General features: G+C 38.7%; 1 protein-coding gene and 1 long non-coding RNA gene across 2 annotated transcripts; one reads left to right on the top strand and one right to left on the bottom strand.

Annotated features, from left to right (window-relative positions):
- Positions 1–5,227: 5,227 nt before the first annotated feature.
- Positions 5,228–7,034, bottom strand: LOC120214393 (pectate lyase-like). The gene is made up of 4 exons (XM_039212302.1): positions 6,926–7,034; positions 6,073–6,813; positions 5,834–5,972; positions 5,228–5,598 (listed from the first exon to the last, which is right to left on the bottom strand). The coding sequence occupies exons 1-4, from the start codon at positions 7,027–7,029 to the stop codon at positions 5,374–5,376; spliced, it is 1,209 nt and encodes a 402-aa protein (XP_039068233.1). The 5' UTR covers positions 7,030–7,034; the 3' UTR covers positions 5,228–5,373.
- Positions 7,035–9,223: 2,189 nt separating this feature from the next.
- Positions 9,224–19,092, top strand: LOC120214417. Its single transcript, XR_005524863.1, has 3 exons — positions 9,224–9,335; positions 10,904–10,909; positions 19,080–19,092. It is a non-coding gene; the product is annotated as an uncharacterized LOC120214417 (long non-coding RNA).
- The last annotated feature ends 1,968 nt before the right edge of the window (positions 19,093–21,060 follow it).

Raw genomic sequence — 21,060 nt, 5'->3', positions numbered from 1 at the left:
CTTTTCGTTTAATATATATGGTTAGGGTTTGTATATATTCGTTTAATATATATGATTGTTTGTTTAATGTGATTGTTTAATATTCAGGTTTCTCGAGTCATATTTCGTGTCTGAATATAGAGTGTTGCATATATAGTGTAGAGATATCTAATTATCACTGAAAGTCACGATATTTGTTAAAATAGACTGACTTTGGCTAGGTTAGTCTAGTGGAGTGACAATAATAAAGTCATTTCCCTATTAAGTTTATCGAGATCAGTGGTTCAACAATGTCAATACTTTGCGGATCCTTTTGGGTAAGGTTAAATTATTTATGTTTCGAAGGTTGTGAATTACAAACCTACAAGAGACTTTTATATAACTCTCAATCGTTTGGTATTGAATGCTCGTATCCCTCATATTTCTAGTGCTCGAACCCGATATCTCAAAGAATAACAATAATACCAAGATCATTTGGTTGGATCGAATTTTTAAATTCGAGTCAAAGTTTACACGCCTGATAATAACATAATTACATTGGCATTCGACTGTTGGATAGTTTTGAGAGTTTGAGGAACTTTAATTGCAATGCATGGGAGAATGCAGCCTCACGATGACATTGCGGGGATGTACCAGTTTCTCCATGATTTACGGCCAAAAAGTTGGGAGCCTCTTCTTTTTCTTTCAACATGTTCTCCCTATAAACCATTATTTGTTTCACACACGAAAACTAGTTCCTCACATGTTTGACAAAATAATATCCCATTGATTGATTTAATTGAATCTCTCAATTCAGTTATTTGAATAAAAAATCATAAGTTTAATCGATTCAACTTTTAGTTTAATATTTTCAATCTTTCTTATTGGGATCATGATATTTTAAGTTTATTCTTAAAGTATATTTTTATATAAAGTAAATTTATTATGAGGAACTGAAAACAATATTATCACCAACAATTAATTGATTTAGCGGGATAATGTATTAAATTTCTTAAAGTTAGTAGTTTGAATCCTAATATTACAAATAGAAAAAACTGAATTGGAAGGGATTACCTCCCATAATGAATATCTATAATATTTTTTTTTTGAAAGAAGATACTTTGTATTAAGAACGGTTACAAAGTACACCACCTCAAGGACCTCATTAAAAAACCTCCCTAATCTTAAACGAAAGAAAATGTGTGTGCCTTGAGGTGTTAATAATCCAAATAAAAAACACAGCTGAAACATCACACAAACCAAACTCCAGCCCAACACATCAAACAAACATCACCCGCAACCAGAGCTTGAACGATCACTAGCCCAGAGACGTGGAAAGCCACACTTGCTGAAATTGACAGACTCAGATGGAGGCAAAGATAAATATGAAACATCAACGGCTCTTCCATTCACTCAAGAAGTAATCACCCATACTCAAGAAGATATGTTCACCCAACACCACTGCCACTGCAGGCAGGTTCACGATGCAATCGACCTTAATCTTGCAATGTCCGAGATGAAACTCTGACTTCAATCAAGAATAGACCCTTGACACAAGGTAAATCTGCAACAAATTTTGAATATCCAGCTATCCCAACACATCTGGAAAAGAAGAAAAAGACTCCCATCGATAACAGACTATGTTGCACGGATACGGATACGGGGACGGATACGGGGACGGATACGGGGACGGGAAACGGCAATTTTAAAAAATACAGGGTACATGGACGACAAAGGTACGACATATAAAATAATTTTAAAATTATAAATATATATAAAAAATCATAAATAATGTCAAATATCAAGACTCAAACAACAATATTAAATTTATAACAGTAAAATCCATAAACAAACAACAATATTAAAATGTCAAATTTCAATATTCAAACCATAATATTAATTCTAGAATAATAAAATCCATAATAAAATCATAATATTAAAATGTAAAATCTTAAGACTCAAACTATAATATTAAGTCTAGAAAAATATAAACTCAAATCAAATATTGTTAACAACTTTGAGATTAACTGGCTCTCTAGATTCGACTCATCAAGCGAGAATGTCGGCCACAACGGCTTCCAGCTACGCTACTGCTTTAGCCGAATTGGTAACAACCAGAGTGCTGTTGGGGTGAACCATAGGCAGCCCGTAAATGACCCAAACCATGCAGTTTATTAAGGTTGCTAGATACGGGGCTGGCGAGAACTGCTCCACTGAATTTTTCTTCCAAATTTGAGCAAAAGTTGGCCTGCAATCAAAAGGAGATTAAAGATAATGTAATCAACTAAACACAGGGAAACAAAAGTCAGGCGAAGCTTACACAGGAGACAAGAAGAGGAAGAGTGATATAATGTTCCCTGTGAAGAAGTAGAACAAAACCCACATTAGTTTACTTTTCAGGCGGGTTTCAAGGAAACATCGTTGTATGGTAAACCAACATACTTGTGACCCCAACTACATTACGGATAGTGTTGAGTAGGTGAGAAACCATGGCTGTAAGCTGTGTAAAGCAATGAATGAAACGAGTAGGGGAAGGGGGAGGAAGAAAATCAGGGTGCAAAAGGGATCGTTTATATGGAGATTTTCAACTTATAGAACTTATATACAAAGGGGGATGAATGAGTTGAGAGGGCCGGTGTTGAATGCGGTGTGGGGCTAACGCATCTGAGCATGGATTTGGCAAGAATCTAAAGACGTAGCCAAGTCAAACAACAGCCTCGACACCACCTCCTCCGACGTCGAAAAAATCGAAAATGCCGTCCCCGAAACGTCCCCAAAACTCGGTGAAATGTCCCCGGCGTCGTTCAGCCGTACCCTGCCACCGTGGCACGTCCCCGGTACGTACCCCAGCCATCCCCGTGTCGTCCCCGTACCGGGGACGTATCGGGTACGTGAAACGGCACAAGTTTGCCGTCCCCGTGCTTCCTTGATAACAGAAACTTGCAGATAGGAACACTCTGCAAATTTGTCGCCTAACAGCAAGCTCCACTCAAATCCGCAACAACCGACAGCCCATCAAACGACAATATGGGCACAGCGACTAAACTATTACCTAGCCACCTCATTTCCACAACAAGAACACCATGCGGATAGCAGCTTTTCAGGGCACCATCATCACTTTTTTTATTAATGTTACAATGAAACTTTATCCAATAAAGTTTACCTCGAAACCAGCAACTGCAGCAGAACCCTCCTGCAACCAGGAAAACAATGCATCACCGACTTATGTTGTATCCGCCGCTCCACCACCGGCCGGAGTGGCAACAATGATCACACAATGCATTACGCAAACACCAGAGAGGACAGAGGACAACATCAAAAAGCAACACCAGGGAACATATAACTTGCAAAAGCAACCACAAAACAGCTGCAGAAACAACACGCATTCAAAAACGGCAGATCCCCAAAGCACAAGAACGACACCACCCATCAAAACACAGGCCGTTATACAACCACACCCACCAAACAGAAAACGGTGAGATGAAGAAATCCACCAGAAAGTAACATGTCAACCAATAAACCTTGAACCAAAGCAAAACAGACTAAAAAACAGCCTACTAAAATCCTAACACTAAAAAACTATTTATCAAACTACTCCAGCTCCTCTTAAACCCCGAAAAAACCTCAAGACCAGACCCTTCAACCTCCACAGCCCCTGACAACCACTCACCAAACTTAAGCAATTCTTGAGACGCAAAATCCTTTAGAACATCATTTTCCGAACCAGGATCATTTACGGAAACAAACCTAGGGCCTACTCGACACCTCTTCTATGAAAAAACACACACAGAGTCTCACCAAAGCAACCCAAAATCAGCCAAGAACCTTGCCAATGTAAAGTATGATAACATATCCATAACCAAAGAAACAGAATCCGACGAAAGACAACATCACTATCCCATATACTGACATTTTTAAACCGAGCAATAGACTGGTTCTTTATGGAATTTACTCAAACAGCTAGAATGCAGAAATAACTATCACAATCAGACTCACAAGCTAAATAAAAGCCCACGCGGCATCTCAATACTTTGAAACTAATCCGAAAGTAAACCAGAACTCAAACACGAAACCGCTATCAAAAAGAAGCAGGAATAAAATCACAGCTGGAAAATAAATAGTCGATCTCACCAAACTGGAAAAGAGCACCCAATCAATCGAGTAGCAAAATAGGGAACGAAAACCGACGAACCCTAATCCCCAAAAACACCATGTCGGAACCGCGCAAACCCTTGTTCAAAGGACTGTAAAAATAGGATCCAACGTCACTATCTTGGGCTTTAGAGATCTTGAGAGAAGCAGTCGTATGGGAGCGAGAAGCAGCGAGGGCGGTACCACCGCCCAGACGAAAGGCAAACAATCGACGGAGAGTCAAGAGAGGATACCCCGAGGTTTCTTGCTCGTATTCTTTGTTAAGTAATAGTTTGAGTAAGTTAGAAGGAACGATAATCTAATTTAATGTTGAATATCTATAATATTCAATTTGAAATGATCTATTAATAAACCGAAAACTTATGATTAAACAAAAGAATATTATTAGGAAAATGTTTTTGTCCTTTCATACCAATGTATAATATATTTGAATAAAATAAATAAAATATTAATTAAAATCAAACCAAGATTGATGAATTTGTATATACATATTATTATTATTATTATTTTATATAATCATTTATTACATAATTTTTCATAAATTTATATAAAAATACTTTTTGTTACGGATACGATGAGATCTAATTAAGAGGAATATTTCAAAATTGATAATAACATTCTATTTAATTAATTTTTTTATTGAAAATGCATTAATTGTGATTAATCAACTTAAATCGGGTTTGTTCGCATGTCCTTTTTGGTACCTCAAAAGCAATAACCTTTTTGCGGCCACAAAAATTCCAAACGTTCACAACATTTTATATGAATACTTTCCCTTTTCCTCCATTATAATTAATGCTTTTGTTTCACTTTTTATTTACCAAAAACATTTTATAAGTGATCAAAGGAAATATATTTTTATAGATAAATATTATAGCCAAAACATTATTTGATTCAATGATAGTAGTAGCGGATCTAAAAAGTATTTTAACTCAGATTTCCTTAGATTCTAAATGTGATCCGAAACAATTTCTCATCTTTCTCCTTTATGAAAAATAAACAAATAATAAAGACAGTATCATGAAAAAAGGGTTTTCTTTAGACATATATATGGGCTTACATAAAATCAACGCTAAACTGCAGTTGCATGCTATGGTCCATCATACAGTGAACTGGTACAAATTAACGATAGGATTTAATTTCAGGCAACATGCATTGGTTGTCGTCTCATTACATTCTTAATCATCTTTAAAATTAAGCCAAAAACAAGGAAAACTAGAAATAAAAATTCTTCTTAAACCGCTAGTCATAAAGCTTTCAAAGCTAGCAGTGGGAGCCCTTCCTACAGTTGAGTGCACCAGCAGTGACCGTTATAGTAGCCACAAGTGAAGATGGCCTAGCACTTAGGCTGGAAGCCCTAGCAAAGGTCGAAGATGCACCTGCATGCCCGGTTTGCCTGAAAAACGCTCCGTTTAACATCATGTCCCCCTCGGATCTCCAGTTCCACCCTCTCCACTCGCTCTCCGGTGCATCCTCATGCTTCGTCACCTACACAAAACCATTACATTTTCATGATCTCAAACCATTGTATATACCGGAGCAAATGTATGATTTTATGTTAAAGATTGAACTTATAAAATTTTAAACAATGAAAATATATTATTAACAAAATATATAAAAATATATGTAAAGCATATGATAATTTGACATTTCCAAATACGACATCCCTAGCCGTCCCTCTCGGTCCATCGTGTGTGTGTGTACGAGTGTAACTGGAAATTACCTCTTTCTTTGATCTATCGTTGGGTGCTAGAAATCTATTTCCTTGGCTGTTGATAGTAGGGTTTGCACTCCCACCAATTGCGTACATTTCCCAATGAGTATAGTCATTGTTCACCACGTGGAAAAATCCGTGTCTACACCTGCAATTTAGAATAATATATACATTTAAAAACCGGACCGACCGGTTCAATATAATTGAACCATTCTTTTTAATTGAAAAATCGAAAGTTTAACACTGACCTTGGCATTCTTTGAACTAGTCCTTCCCCGAAATGGTTAAAGGCAACAGTGACTTGCATGTTTTTGTCCTGAGTATAGGCATCATTGTGGCCCAGAAGCATTACTTTATCATGATGGGTCATGTAGTTGTTCGATATGGTCACGGCCGTGGATCCATGGATGACATCGATGAGCCCATCATTGCAACTCGACAACGAACAATGATCGATCCATACATGCTTGCTGTTGAAGACGACAATACCGTCACCGTCCGATTGTCTCCAATGCCCCGCATGTTGCGGAGAGTCTCTTATAATCGCACTCTGTCCTGGCTTACAATCATGAATGTTGATGCCGTGGATGATGATGTTCGACGCATAATGGACGGTGATGCACGGTCCTCCCGAAATATGAACGTTCGCGCCTCGACCATCGATGGTCTTGAAAGAGTTCATCACCAACTCCTCTTTCAACGTAATCACCATATCCCTCTTGAAAATGATCCACAACGGCTCGTCCTGGATCGCCGCATGCCTCAATGTACCCGGCCTAGGGTTCACAGGGTCATCATTGCCGGAGTCGGTAACAACGTAGATTTGACCGTTCTTGCCTCCCATAGCATTCTTCCCGAATCCGATGGCACAATCGGCTAACCTTTGACGGTTCCTCTCCCAGTTCGGGTCACACCTCCAACAATCATCAATAGGGTTCCCTGTTCCACAAGACAAGTAACCCAAGTTCCTCCTCGAAGCATTGATACTCCTGAAAATGAATACATTACAAAGTATACATTAATCTTATAAAATACATATACATTACAAGAATATGTGTATGTATATATATATATATATATATATATATATATATGAATTACTTCTGAACTTCATCGACAACAAACTCAGGGTCTTGAACTGGCGAGGAAGAAGAAAGATTTGGACGCAGGAGGGAAACTAAGAGAAAGATGAATGAAAGTGCCATTTGGGATATAGTGGGAGGATACGCATAGTTCCATGGTGGATGGTTTATTTAAAGGGTAAAAGCCGGGACGTATGGCGTGATTAATCGAACCAAGTGGGTCCAAATCACTCGTAATTTCAGGGTATGTTTTTTTTTCAAGTCTTGGGGAGTCGTATTGGCAGTTTAAATAGTTAATCAAGCCTCAACAAAGTCAAATATCTCATCATGAAAGTCAATTTCATTGAATACCTCCTTGCCGTTACTTTGTAAACGGTTGGATTTAGTAGAAAAACTTTAAATTGTTAATTAATTTTGAGTAATTATAAAATAGTATATATTCAAAATTTTATTAGTCAATTTACAATGAATGTACACATATTCTACAGATATAGATATTCATTCAGAGATCTTTATCACTGAAATAATTTAATTAATTCTAATTTTAAATTTTATACAGGATAAATTATATTAAAATAGACAATAATGTATAATAATTTTTTATGACAAATTCGAAATTTAATCTTAATCCTACTTAGAGGGAACATAAGATATAACTCTAGGGAAAAGAAGCAAAGTGCTTCTAACAGATCCAAAACTCATAATCTAAGAAAAATATGAAGGAACAAAGATGATCGGTTTGACCAACTAGCCAAATGTGCTCAGTGATGTATAATCTAAATTTTAATTTTGCTTGTTAGTATAGGTCCATAATTTGTAGATCCATACTAGATTAATGGAACATGTTTTGTCCTACATTTCTTGAGAATTTGGAAATTTGGACGTCTTTTATTGACTTGCAAACATGTTATAACAAGCTAGCTAATGAGAAATATGTGAAAATGATGTTCCCCTTTTCTCATTGTTCCGTAATATCAGCAAAGTATCTTATCGACTTTATCATCACCATCGTAGAGTTAATATATGCGTAATGGAATAAAATTTTGACCGCAATAGTTGATATTTTAATATTTTATATATATCATCTATTGATTAATTTAATTAAACGGAATATTGTAGAAATTTATTATGTGGTAATTCATTCATAATTAGGAATGAGTATTCGGTCGAATTAAGTCATATCAAAACTTTTGAATTATTTCAGTCGACCAGTCATATTTTAGCATTTAAATGTTCTTTTAAAATTTTTCTCGTACCACATAGACTTTTCTCACTCGTTGAGGTCTTTCTTAAGTCTGATAATGATAGTGAATATTTTTCTCACTCGTTGGGGTTTGTCTTTCTTTCGGGAAAAATGAATTGTTCATCTCACTCGTTGTGTCGATACACCACAACAAAATAGGGTGACCGAATGAACCTATCAAAAGGGTTATTGGTGTTACTCTTCTTCTACCAAGAAAGTATTTTCTTCGATGGATGTTATCTTCCTTGAACATAAACCTTTTTTCTCTAAGTCTAAATCCAGGGGAGAGTGAGTGTGAATTTCAGTTTTTTCGGTCCATACTGAACTACCCATCAACCTCTCTCCTACTGTTGAACTACCTATTAATATCTCTCCTAATGAACCTATCAAAACTCATCCATCACCTGAAACAACTAATCAAACACCACCTAATACCACCACCATACCTGATACGAAAAACCTACACCAATCATTAACCCAATGGATTCAACCCAAACACCAAATACATATGTGTCACCATTTATTTCCCAAACCAATCTTCTTACATACAAAAGACGACCCAAACATACCTCAATGGTCCCCACACCGCTGATGCATTGTCAAGAGACAAAACCAGGCTTAAATTCCTTGGAAGGTGAAAAGGGGTGATCAGAGTAATTTGGATGTTTTGGTTGATACTAGTGAGCTACTGATTGCTCAAAGAAAGGGAGTAAGAAGGCGTATAACTCATCCTGTTAATAAATTTGTTGCTTATCATAAACTAATGTCTGGTTTTAAGACATTTACATCTAAGATCGACAACATTCACATTCTAGATACCATAGAAGAAGCTTTAAAAAGTCCTGAATAGAAGAAGGCGGTAGAAGAAGAACTCTCGGCTCTTGAAAACAATAAAAACATGGGATATTGTTGATCTTCCTAAAGACAAGAAATCAACTGACAGCAAATGGGTCTTTACAGTCAAATACAAGGCAGATAACAACATTGGGCGGTATATGGCTAGACTTGTGGCAAAGAGGTTCATTCATACTCATGGAGTAGACTATCAAGAGATTTTTGCTCCTATTACAAAAGTCAACACTATAAGAGTATTGTTATCCTTAGCAGTAAATAATGATCGGATACTTCATCAACTTGATGTCAAGAATGCATTTCTCAATGGCAATCTTGAAGATGAGGTTTATATGTGAATTCCACCAAGGGTACATATGCAATCTGGAAATCAACAAGTATGCAAGTTGTTGAAGTCATTATATGGGCTAAAATATTCTCCTCAGGCTTGGCTCGATAGATTCACGAATGTACTTTTGAAAGACAACTGCAAGCAATGTTAATCTGATCACACTCTGTTTGTGAAGATTGCTCCAAACAAGAAAAGGCAATCTTAATTGTCTATGTTGATGATATCATCATCACAGATGATGACTTAGGAGAAATCAAGAAATTGAAGACGTTACTAGAAAGAGAATTTGAAACCAAGGATTTAAGGACCTTGATATATTTCTTAGGCATTGAAGTGGCAAGATCGAAAGAAGGGGGATTGTCATAATCCAAAGAAAATACATTATGAACCTACTATCTGAAACTGGGTTTAATGGTTGTAAGCCTTTGAAAACTCCCATGAAATTAAATTTCATGTTAAAGAAATATGGAAGTCCAGTAAATAAGAAGCAATACGAAAGGTTAGTAGGCAAGCTCATCTATATGTCACTTACTAGACTGGACATAGCTTTTTCGGTTAGTATTGTAAGCCTGTACATGAATGATCCTAGAGAACATTTGGAGGCAGTATATCGAATTCTGAGGTATTTAAAGATGACACCAGGAAATGGTTAATTTTTAGAAAACACAAAGATAAAACAATCAAAATTTTCTCATATTCAAGTTAGGTTGAAGAATTAACAAATAGGAGATCGACTACAAGTTATTGTTCGTTTGTGTGTGGAAACTTGGTGACATAAAGAAGCAAGAAACATGTAGTTTCCAGGAGTAGTATTGAAGCAGAATATAGGGTGATGGCACTTGGAATCTGTGAAGGCATTTGGTTACAAAGACTCTTGACTGAGCTAGAGGTTTGCGACAGAACCTACTTTGAGCTTCAAAGTGAGAGTAAATCAACTATAACTATTGCAAAAAAATCCAATATGTCACGACAGAACCAAACATGTGAAAATCGACAAATACTTCATTGTTGGAAAGGTGAATGACATAACAGTAAAACTAAATTATGTCTCTTCAAAAGACCAACTAGTCGATGTCTTGGCTAAGGCGTTTTCAAGGATCAATTTCGACGAGATTACATTCAAGTTGGGTCTCTATAACACCTACTCCCCGCCTTGAGGGGGAGTGTGAGTATATTACGTTTAGATGTACTTATTAGAGTTCTACTTTAACACCAATTCTAGAAACCTATTTTGTAGATAAGATAACCTCTAACTTATCTAGGACTCTTAATCAATACGTGTATAATATAACCGTATTGTATCTAATTTATTCAAGTTGAGAAATTAAAATGTCTTATTTTTCTAGAACTTCATTTTTACACTCTTGCACCAGAAGTCAATCCTCATCAGAGCCAATTCAAAACTGAACTTCGGAAAAACTTTTCCCGTTAAAGAAAGAATTATTCCAACTTAACCAAATAGTCTAAACGACTCTGAAGAAAGCTATCCTCCAAATCGATTTACGTGAATCTTTAATAGGTTAACCTTCCCAAATTGTAAGAAAGTCCTTCATATTGTCAGGACAAACGAGAAAGATGTTCTACCAATGACACCATCTTTTCAAATCCTCCACACGAACTTAAAGTGGCAAAACAAATGTGTAACAGTTTCTGCTCCTTAAGGTAAAACACACATAGAGTAGTGGGAATCGAGACTCCTAGTTTAAATAGTTCAACAACGATTGAGATTCTATGCCACACCTCCTTCCAACAAACGCCTCGACCTTAGGCCACTAAATTTACCCAAACCAATTTCCAACAGCTATCCGAACCTGAGGTGCTACTAACAGCATACAATCAGTAACTATTAGAGGAACAAAATACATTAGGCGAGCCAAACCAACCCAATCGATCCTCGTCAAAATGACTGACCATTGCTTTATTAATCACAATCAAGAACTCTTCCCCAATACTATGTTCCCAATCAAAAAAGGCCTTTCTTACCTCTATATTCCAAGACCAGGACCCGTTAGAAAATGAGCCAAAATCAGCCACCTTACCCTTTTTCTTAACTCCCACGCCAAAGATCCTGGGGAATGACATTTTTAAAGATGGAACCTCAGTCCAATGATCTTCCCAAAATTCAATGAATCTTCTATCCCCACGACACACTAACATTGTTGCAAACAAAACAACTGGATTATTTAGCGGAGATGAGAAATTATGCAACAAACGTGAAGCTTTTTCAATTGAACTATCTTCGGAATCGGTAAAAAATGATCTAATCTACACTTTGCCTCTAATACTTCCTCCATGATCTGGTTCGCACCCAAACCTCCACAACCATTTATTCAAAAGTGTGCGATTTTTCAAACTTAAATAAAAGAAGCCCAATCCACCTTGCTCCTTAGGAAAACATACACTCTTCCGCTTAATCATTGCTCCTTAGGCAATGATTTTATTAAGCTTTTAGGTGACAACTGCCAGCATTTGAAACAACGACAGATAGTATACCGATAACTTAACTAGGACTAATTGAACCAATGTGATACGCCCCCCAAAGGATAAAAGATTCCCCTTCACCCATCGAGCATAGATTGGAATTTATCCAAAATGCGTCTCCAAATCTCCACCGAACCCTCAATTGACTTAAAGAGAGACTGAGATACTTTGTAGGAAAACGATCCTAACCACACCTAACAATATCCAACCACTTCTAAATACAATTGTCCTCCATATTTATTCCAAAAAGTTTAGACTTATTCGAGTTGAGTTTTAATCCCGAGGCGGCTTCAAACACTCGAACAAGTCTTAATATTTCTGGCTTGATCCAAATTAACCTCAGAGAACACAATCAAGTCATCTTCAAATTGTAGATGTGAAACACGAAGATCACTAAACCCCACCAAAACACTCTTAATATGCACAAACACTTTATTGATTAACCCGCTCAAGGCATCTACAATGATGTTGAACAAGAATGGTGATAAAAGGCAGCCTTGACAAAGCCATTTCTTGGTACAGAACTTGATGAGACTTCGTTCAGCAAGATTGATATAGAGACTGTTGAAATACAAAGACGTGTCCATCTCCTCCATCTGCTACCAAAACCCATTTTCTTCATGATGAATAGCAAAAAATCCCAGCCCATCGAGTCATATGCCTTACCAAAGTCTGCCTTAAAGATGATCTCTTCTCTTACTCAAATCATCAATCAGTTCATTGATATAAAAGAACAACCGAAAATCTACTTATCAGCGGTGAAGGCAAATGGAGCTCCGCCCATCACTTCAGAGATAGGTCTAAATTCGTCGAAGCAAACAAGATTACTCTTCTTGGGAATAAGAGTAATAAATGAATAATTGATAAAGTTATCGATCGAAATTCCATTTGTAGAATGCACCAAAAAATCCATAATCTCGCTTTTGAGGAGTGACCAAAACCTTTTATAGAAATTGATGTTGAAACCATCAGGCCCCGGGTCCCTAATGCCATCACACGACTTAATAGTGGACCACACTTCCTCTTCTAAAAGTAGTGCTGCAATGGCACTTTTGGAAGACCTCCCCAATTTCTAAAATTGTACTTCAAAAGTTTTAATTGGGATTGTATTAGTTTCATTGAAACTATCTCGAAAATGATTGACGGAAGCTTTGAAAATTTGTTTCTGGTCATTCAACACCGAATTCCCAACTCTGATAAGAGAAATATGATTGATACTACCTCTTAAAGCGGTAAATATACGAAAGAATATTTGTTTTTATCACCCTCTTTGAACCGCTTTAGTATGGATTTCTACAGCCACTCTCTTTCTACTATCCTATACATTGACCATAGCTTCCCTTTAAGAGATCTAACCTCATCGGCAACCCAGGATGATAACACTACTTCAAGGGCTTCGATCTTTCTTTCTATCTCTATGATAGATACCTCATCCTTAGAATTCGCCACGGACGCCCACAACTTGGCCGCCCCATTCAACTCTCTCAAAAGGAAACACGAGCCTTTTCTTCGACATTTATCACTGCCTAATTTAACCAATTCACATAATCCTTCATCATTCGCCTAATGGGAAAACCATTTAAATGGACATCGAGCTCAAACCATAGATTCTTCTTTGATAACCACGGGGTTATGATCCGAGAGACTACGAGGCATTGTAGATTGAGAAAGCTTAGGATAACAGAGCATAACTTCTGGTGAAATAAGAAACATATCTAATCTGTTTGTCGTGACAGAATCGTCCCCCCGAAACCAAGTAAATTGACTCCTGGATAGCAAATCAATAAAATTCCCGCATTGAAGACGAATTGGCAGGACTCCCCTTTTTTCCACTTCCAACTTGACAGAGTTAAAGCCCCCCAATATTGACAAGAATCCCAAGTTGTACGATAATGTCATTCAACAAATTGAAGAATTCTTGCCTTTGACTTATTTCGTTAGGGGCATACACATTGAACAAAGCAACTTTCATGTTTGATGTACGAATACGACCTCCAAAACTATGAGCCTCTTCTGCAAAACTTTCCTATCGACCTCAATGAATTTGGGATCCCAAAGCGATATTAAGCCCCTCGATGCCCCATCAGATGATACAAAGCGGATTCACTTAATCTCGACCCACCTAAACGGTTCACTACCCACGAATAAACTTCTTGTAGCTTCGATTCCTAAATAAGAACAACTCTAGCTTTGCTCGCCAAAATTGTTCGACTAACAGCCCTCACTTTTTCTGATGTCCCTAACCCTCTTACGTTCCAAGTGGTAATTGAACCATTCATTTAAAATAATGAGGACAAACACAAACGAAAACGAACTCACCTGACACATTATTCTTGTTCACGATCATTGATTGCCTCTAACCTTTCCACAACTGCATGTTCAGGGGCATCAAACTTGACCCTGTTGTAGTTTACACTCAAGACTAACAGAATACTAAGTGAAGTAACTGAACTTGTTATTCACCAAGGTAGTACACCAGCCTTTTATACATGATAACTTGTATACCAACTTTACCAGACTCAATTAACAGACTTGTAACCAACCTCTAACAGCTTGACTAACCTGAATAACAACTAACTAACTCATAGTTCACACGTGCATTAGCTGCTGCTACCTACCACGTATGCACACATACATTCATACTTCAACATTCTCCCCGTCCTTCTCAACTCTCTCCTTCTCTGCCACCTGCAGTTGTTGTCGAAACAATGCATGAGCAGATTTTGGTAAGGGTTTTGTCATCCCATCAACAACCTGTTGCTCCGCAGGTACGTAGTTTACTTGAATTACTCCACAAGCCACCTTTTCGCGTACAAAATGTATGTCCAACTCTATATGTGTCGATCGAGCATGAAACACCGGATTAGCGCTCATGGAAACATCACTTGTATTGTCACTCCAGACTATAGGAGCTGTAGTAGCCGTTTTACCCATATAAAAAAGTAAAGACCGAATCCAGACTACCTCAGCTACTGTATCAGTAATGCTGCGATACTCGGCCTCTGTAGTCGAGCGAGCCACAATTTTCTATCTCCTAGCACTCCACAACACCAAGTTACACCCAAGGAATACGCACGAGCCCGAGACTGATCTGCGGTCATCAACGTTGCTAGCCCAATCGGCATCAGCAAACGCAGTCAAGCAATAGGATTCGGACACAGAAGCCGGTCGAAACACCAAGCCATAGTCAACTGTTCCACTTAAATATCGCAAGATCCGTTTCACAGCAAGCCAGTGACCATCACAGGGTCGATGCATATACTGGGCCACTCTACTAACACTGAATGCTATATCTGGTCTCGTATGACTCAGATACAGTAGGGAACCAACAACACTTCTGTACATGCACGCATCTGTAAACAACTTTCCAGCGTCACATGTTAGCTTAGGCGAGACTACCATTGGCGTTGGTACTGGTTTAGCACTAAGCATTCATGTTTGCTCCAGCAACTCGCAAATGAACTTGCGCTGACTCAAAACTAGTCGATCAGCCGACCTACTGACCTCAACACCAAGGAAGTAACCAAGTTCACCCAGGTCCTTCAAAGAAAATTTCTTACCAAGCAGCCCAACAACCTCATCAATATCACCACTCGACTCTCCTGTAATTATAATATCATCCACATACACCAAGATCAACGTACGAATTCCACCAATTTGTCGCACGAACAATGATGTATCAGCTGATGTACCACAGAATCCCAACTCTAGCAAGAAACGATGCAGCTTTGCATACCACATTCGTGGCGCCTGACGCAACCCATACAACGCCTTTTTCAACTTACAAACTAGCCGAGTGCCATCACTCGCCACTTGTTCAAAGCCTGGTGGTTGTACCATGTAGACTTCTTCACCAAGTTCACCATTGAGGAAAGCGTTATTCACGTCCACCTGCCTCAAGCTCCAGCCACGAGTCACTGCCAGTGACAGTACAACATTCACCGTGGTGGCTTTTACTACCGGACTGAATGTATCAGTGAAGTCACAACCCGATACATGTGAATACCCTCGTGCCACCAACCGAGCTTTATGCCTCAGAACGGATCTATCAGCATTATACTTAATCTTGAATAGCCATTTACACCCAACCGTTTCTCTTCCTTCTGGTAAAGGTTCAAGCACCCACGTGCCACTCCTTACTAGAGCATCATATTCAGCAAGTACAGCCTCTTTCCACTTTGGTTCTCTAAGAGCCTGACTAATCGTGCATGGCTCACTAGCACTTCCTTTAACCTATGTGACGAGCACTTTCAGATTGAAAATACCTCGTTTACTGTGAGTGATCATCGGGTGTTCATTGCCAACAACTGAACGCGCTGTGCCACCTTCACACTGTCCAGATACATCAGCTTAAACCGACTCACCCATCAACAACTCATAAGGCTGCTCTACCTATCCTGGCATTACATTGGCCACACTCTCACCTGTACTAGTAGCAACATTCTGGCTAGACCGATCAATACTGCTACTGGAGGCAATTTCAGGCACTACCCCACTGCACACTGGTGTATGCCCAGTTCCATCACGACCAGCCTGACTACTCCTTACACACACCTGCGAGGCACGACCACAGAAACGTTAAGTACCAGGGACCACCATCAGTGACACCCCAGTACCAAAACTCTCTAACCCAGTCAACCTTTTCTTATCCACATGTTCAGCAAACGGAAACACCTGCTCATCAAAGACTACATGGCGAGACATATAAACTCGTCCGTCAGGCGTTAAGCATTGATATCCTCGATGACTTACAATGTAGCCTAGGAACACACACGATAGTGACCTGTACGCAAGCTTATAGGGTTGAAATAACCGTAAGTGAGGAAAGCACCTACAGCCAAACACCCTTAGGTGATCATACGTTGGTGGTTTCCCAAACAATTTCTCAAACGGCGTATGTCCTCGAAGCACCTTAGTTGGCAGTCTATTAATCAAATTTGCAGCTGTTACAACCGTAAATGACCAGAACTTCAAGGGTAGAGAGGCTCGAGCTAGTAGTGTCAATGCTATCTCAAAGATATGTCTGTGTTTTCTCTCCACAACCCCATTTTACTGGGATGTGTGTAGAAACGTCGCTCGATATTGAATCCCACACCGAGTAAGCACAGCTGAGAGGGAGCGAAACTCACCTCCCCAGTCACTCTGCACCGCTTTAATCACCTGACCAAATTGTGTACGCACTAATTGTTAAAACAACTGAAATGCTCGAACTGCCTGCCCTTTTTCTTTCAGCAAGTACACCCAGGTGTGTCTCGAACACACGTCTACAAACGACACATAGTACTTAAATCCATTCGACTCAATATGCCCCGGACCCCATAGGTCAATAAAAACTAGTTAAAACGGGTTTTCATACTAAGTTTCAGACATACTGAACTGAAGCTTGTGGCTCTTACCCATATGGCATGGAACACATATATGAAGCAATTCTTTATTCATATTACTTGGCAAAGAAATGTTACAGTGTTTACAAACTTGCAACAACACCTTATGAGACGGATGACCTAAACGATCATGCCACAATACATGTTGACTACTGCTACTACTAGACTTATGAGCCAAATTTGCTTCAACATCTCTATCACGCCGAGCCAGAAAATCATCAAACTCATATAAGCCACCAACTTCTCTCCCTCGCAATAGTACAACACCCGACTTTTCATCCTGAACCACACAGTAACAAGCATGAAATTCCAAAAATACTCTGTTGTCCCTAGCAAGCTTGGACACATATATTAATTTCTTAGTTATTCAAGGCACATGTAATAAGTTACTTAGGTGGCGTTTGGTTCGCAGGAATTTCTTGGAATTAGGGGGAATTGGAATCCAATTCCACCACTTTTCCATGTTTGGTTCAAGTTTTCAAAGGGAATTGGAATCCCTCATGACTTCAACTTTCCATCAAATGAGGGAAAGTGAATTTCATCCATTCTATGATGGAATTTAATTCCCTTGTTGGAGGGAATTGAAATTTGACCATACTACCCTCATCAATCTTTTGCTATCTTATTCATATATTGAATAAAAATATTTTTTTATTATTTCGGGTCGGGTTTCTAATTCATATATTCGGGTCGGGTCGGGTTGGTTTTTTTAAGTGTGATATTCTGGTCGGGTCAAGTTCGGGTTTAGGGTGAAAAATACCCGACCCGAAAATATATATAATTTTACATTATATATTTAGTAATAATTACAATAATACCCCTCTATATATAATTTTTTTTCAATTAAGTCATTTTTTTATTGAATAAAAATAATTTTTTTATTATTTCGGGTCGGGTTTCTAATTTATATATTCGGGTCGGGTCGGGTGAAACTTTATTTTGGTCAGGTCAGTTTTTTTAAGTATGATATTCGGGTCGGGTCGGGTCGGGTTTAGGGTGAAAAATACCCGACCCTACCCGACCCAAAAAATATATAATTTTACTTTAAATATTTATGAATAATTGCAATAATACTCCTCTATATATAATTTTTTTCAATTAAGTCTGTTTTTATTGAATAAAAATACTTTTTTTATTATTTCGGGTCGGGTCGGGTGAAACTTTATTTTGGTCGGGTCGGGTCTCTGATGAAGGTTCCCTTGTTCTCGGGTCTGGTCGGGTGGACCAAAAACCCGACCCAACGGGACCCATGGTCTTCCCTAATTGGGATGATTTTAACTTATGATGTTTATTAGCATGATTTTTATAATTTATTGAAATGAATAATCAATCAATAAAATTAAAATTTAATATTTTTATAATTTTTATAAAATATTACTACATATAATTTATAAAACAAACTAAAATTAAGCAAAAAAAAATAAGAAGGACAATCTCGTCATTTTACATTACTAAAATCAAATTCATCTGACATGTCTGCGAACCAAACAGAATATGGAATTGGATTCCAATTCAATTTCCTGCCAACCAAACAGAATATGGAATTGGATTCCAATTCCTGACAGATTCCAATTCCTTCACAGATTTCAATTCCTTCACAGATTCCAATTCCATCAGAAACATTCTAACGAACCAAATGCCACCTTAGTATTAAAGACAAAGATGCAGTGTGAACCGAAGTTCGACCAACTTTAGCAATTGAAAGACCATCACCATTGCCTATAGTTAGCTTATCAGCACTTGTGTAATCTGATCCATCCAAAACCTCAACATCATCAGAAGTAACGTGGTGAGTAGCTCCTGAATCTACAAACCACGAGGTAGGAGAAGAACTTGTTACGGCTACATTGGCAAGTGGTCTGAGTCGGTCTTGATTCTCCAGACCTCCTGGACTTGCACTTGGCTTACTTGTACAAGCACAAGCATTGGAAGTATAGTGACACAATATTAGTTGTAGGCAACCACTCCTTGATCGAGCTTATCGCATCCGGTTCATCTATACCAGAAAATGACTTGTCAAACCTGTACCAGCATCGGTTGACAAGGTGGCCATTTTCCCACACAGTTGACACTGGACCTTGGCACGCCCTTGACCATGGCCAGCTTGATTGTTATAGGTTGTGTGCTTGTCTGTCTTGACGAGCGTATCGATCATACCTATCACCCACGGCATTCTTTACCTGCACCACATTAGCAGCAATAGCAACACTATCAAAGCGAGTGAAGTTTTTCTGTTGAGTCTCAGCATCAATAAGCACCGAGACTACTCCTTCCAACGTCAACGCATCACGACTAGCCGACAGCACCGTTACAACCGGCCTATACTCTGCTGACAAGCCATTCAAGATCGGACATCGTGCTGCCACACGATGCCAACGCATCACATATCTCTTTAACTTGAGATATGTACATGCGCATCCCTAATTCACCCTGATGAACTGCTTTTAGTTGATAGTGCAGATTCATCACCGCCGTCGTTGATTTACATGCAAAGATCTTGTTTATAGTGTTCCACACTTGCGCAGCCGTTTCTGCCCCCACTAGTTGTGGCAGCAAGGACGGATTAACCGTAGATAACAACCACGAGGCCAAGGCACTGTCTTGTGCCACGAAAACCTCATAATCCTCATTCTCAGCTATTGTGCCATCATCGAGCACAACCGTTGCAGGCAGAGGGGCAATCGAGCCAGAAAGCAGCTTCTCAAGTCGATGGCACCTCACCGTTAACAACACTTGTTGTTTCCACAACAATAAAATTTCGATCATCAAGAACAACGCTCAATCGTTTGTTGGTGAACCCCCTTTCGTAGTAAGTCCCAATCAATCGAAACTGCTTACAGCACCACTAGGAAGTGGAGAGACCGGAGGCATCATATCACCAGCGTATGCTCAGCCGTCCACGAGCAGACCTTCACCACGCCACCATATCACCAGCATCTGATACCATGTTGTAGTTTACACTCAAGACTAACAGAATACTAAGTGAAGTAACTGAACTTGTTATTCACCAAGGTAGTACACCAGCCTTTTATACATGATAACTTGTATACCAGCTTTACCAGACTCAATTAACAGACTCGTAACCAACCTCTAACAGCTTGACTAACCTAAATAACAACTAATTAACTCATAGTTCACACGTGCATTAGCTGTTGCTACCTACCACGTATGCACACATACATTCATACTTCAACAGACACCAATCTTTAATCCAAAATCAAAGGTATTCTTAGCTTCAACAGCATGCACAGACCAAAGAGAAAGTTTTATCGGCGATTAAAACATTTTTTGATGGAATAACCACCTTCTTCCCTAATTCAGGGTTACCTCTGATCCTACGCTTTTTCTTACCCTTTTTAGCATTTAGTTATTTTTTTTTACCATTTGACTTTGCTTTTTTCGTACTCAGATTTTCGATGTTAAGACCAAAGCTATCCCTGACATTTTGGCTGTCCAATAGACTTGGGCTCGCACATAGAAACCTATTATGCTGTGAATTAGGATTGGGCCTATCCATATCGTCAGTAGACAATCTGTCGACACAATTAGACTCCAATAGGAACATCAAGAAGCCTGGAACTATTTCATATGTCTGGACCCATACTAGGCGATAAATGCTCACCAATACCCCCCCCTCCCCCCGTCAAGCCACCGTCATCTTGGCCAGACATAATGGACGGCCCAGAGCCAGCAAAAATTGGGACTTCAAAAAGGCCTACACTACTAGATACAATCAACACCAGCTGATCATTCCTCTCCTCTGGCTAAACATGCTCATCATCATTATCTATTCGCCGCTTGACAAGGAATAAAAGCCGAAAAATGATTGTCACTATTATCCATGTTGTCCACCTCTACATTAA

Source organism: Hibiscus syriacus, unplaced genomic scaffold, assembly GCF_006381635.1.
Source record: "Hibiscus syriacus cultivar Baekdansim isolate YM2019G1 unplaced genomic scaffold, ASM638163v2 tig00110059_pilon, whole genome shotgun sequence".
Lineage (NCBI taxonomy): Eukaryota > Viridiplantae > Streptophyta > Magnoliopsida > Malvales > Malvaceae > Hibiscus > Hibiscus syriacus.
This window is presented reverse-complemented; position numbering and strand designations above follow the sequence as displayed.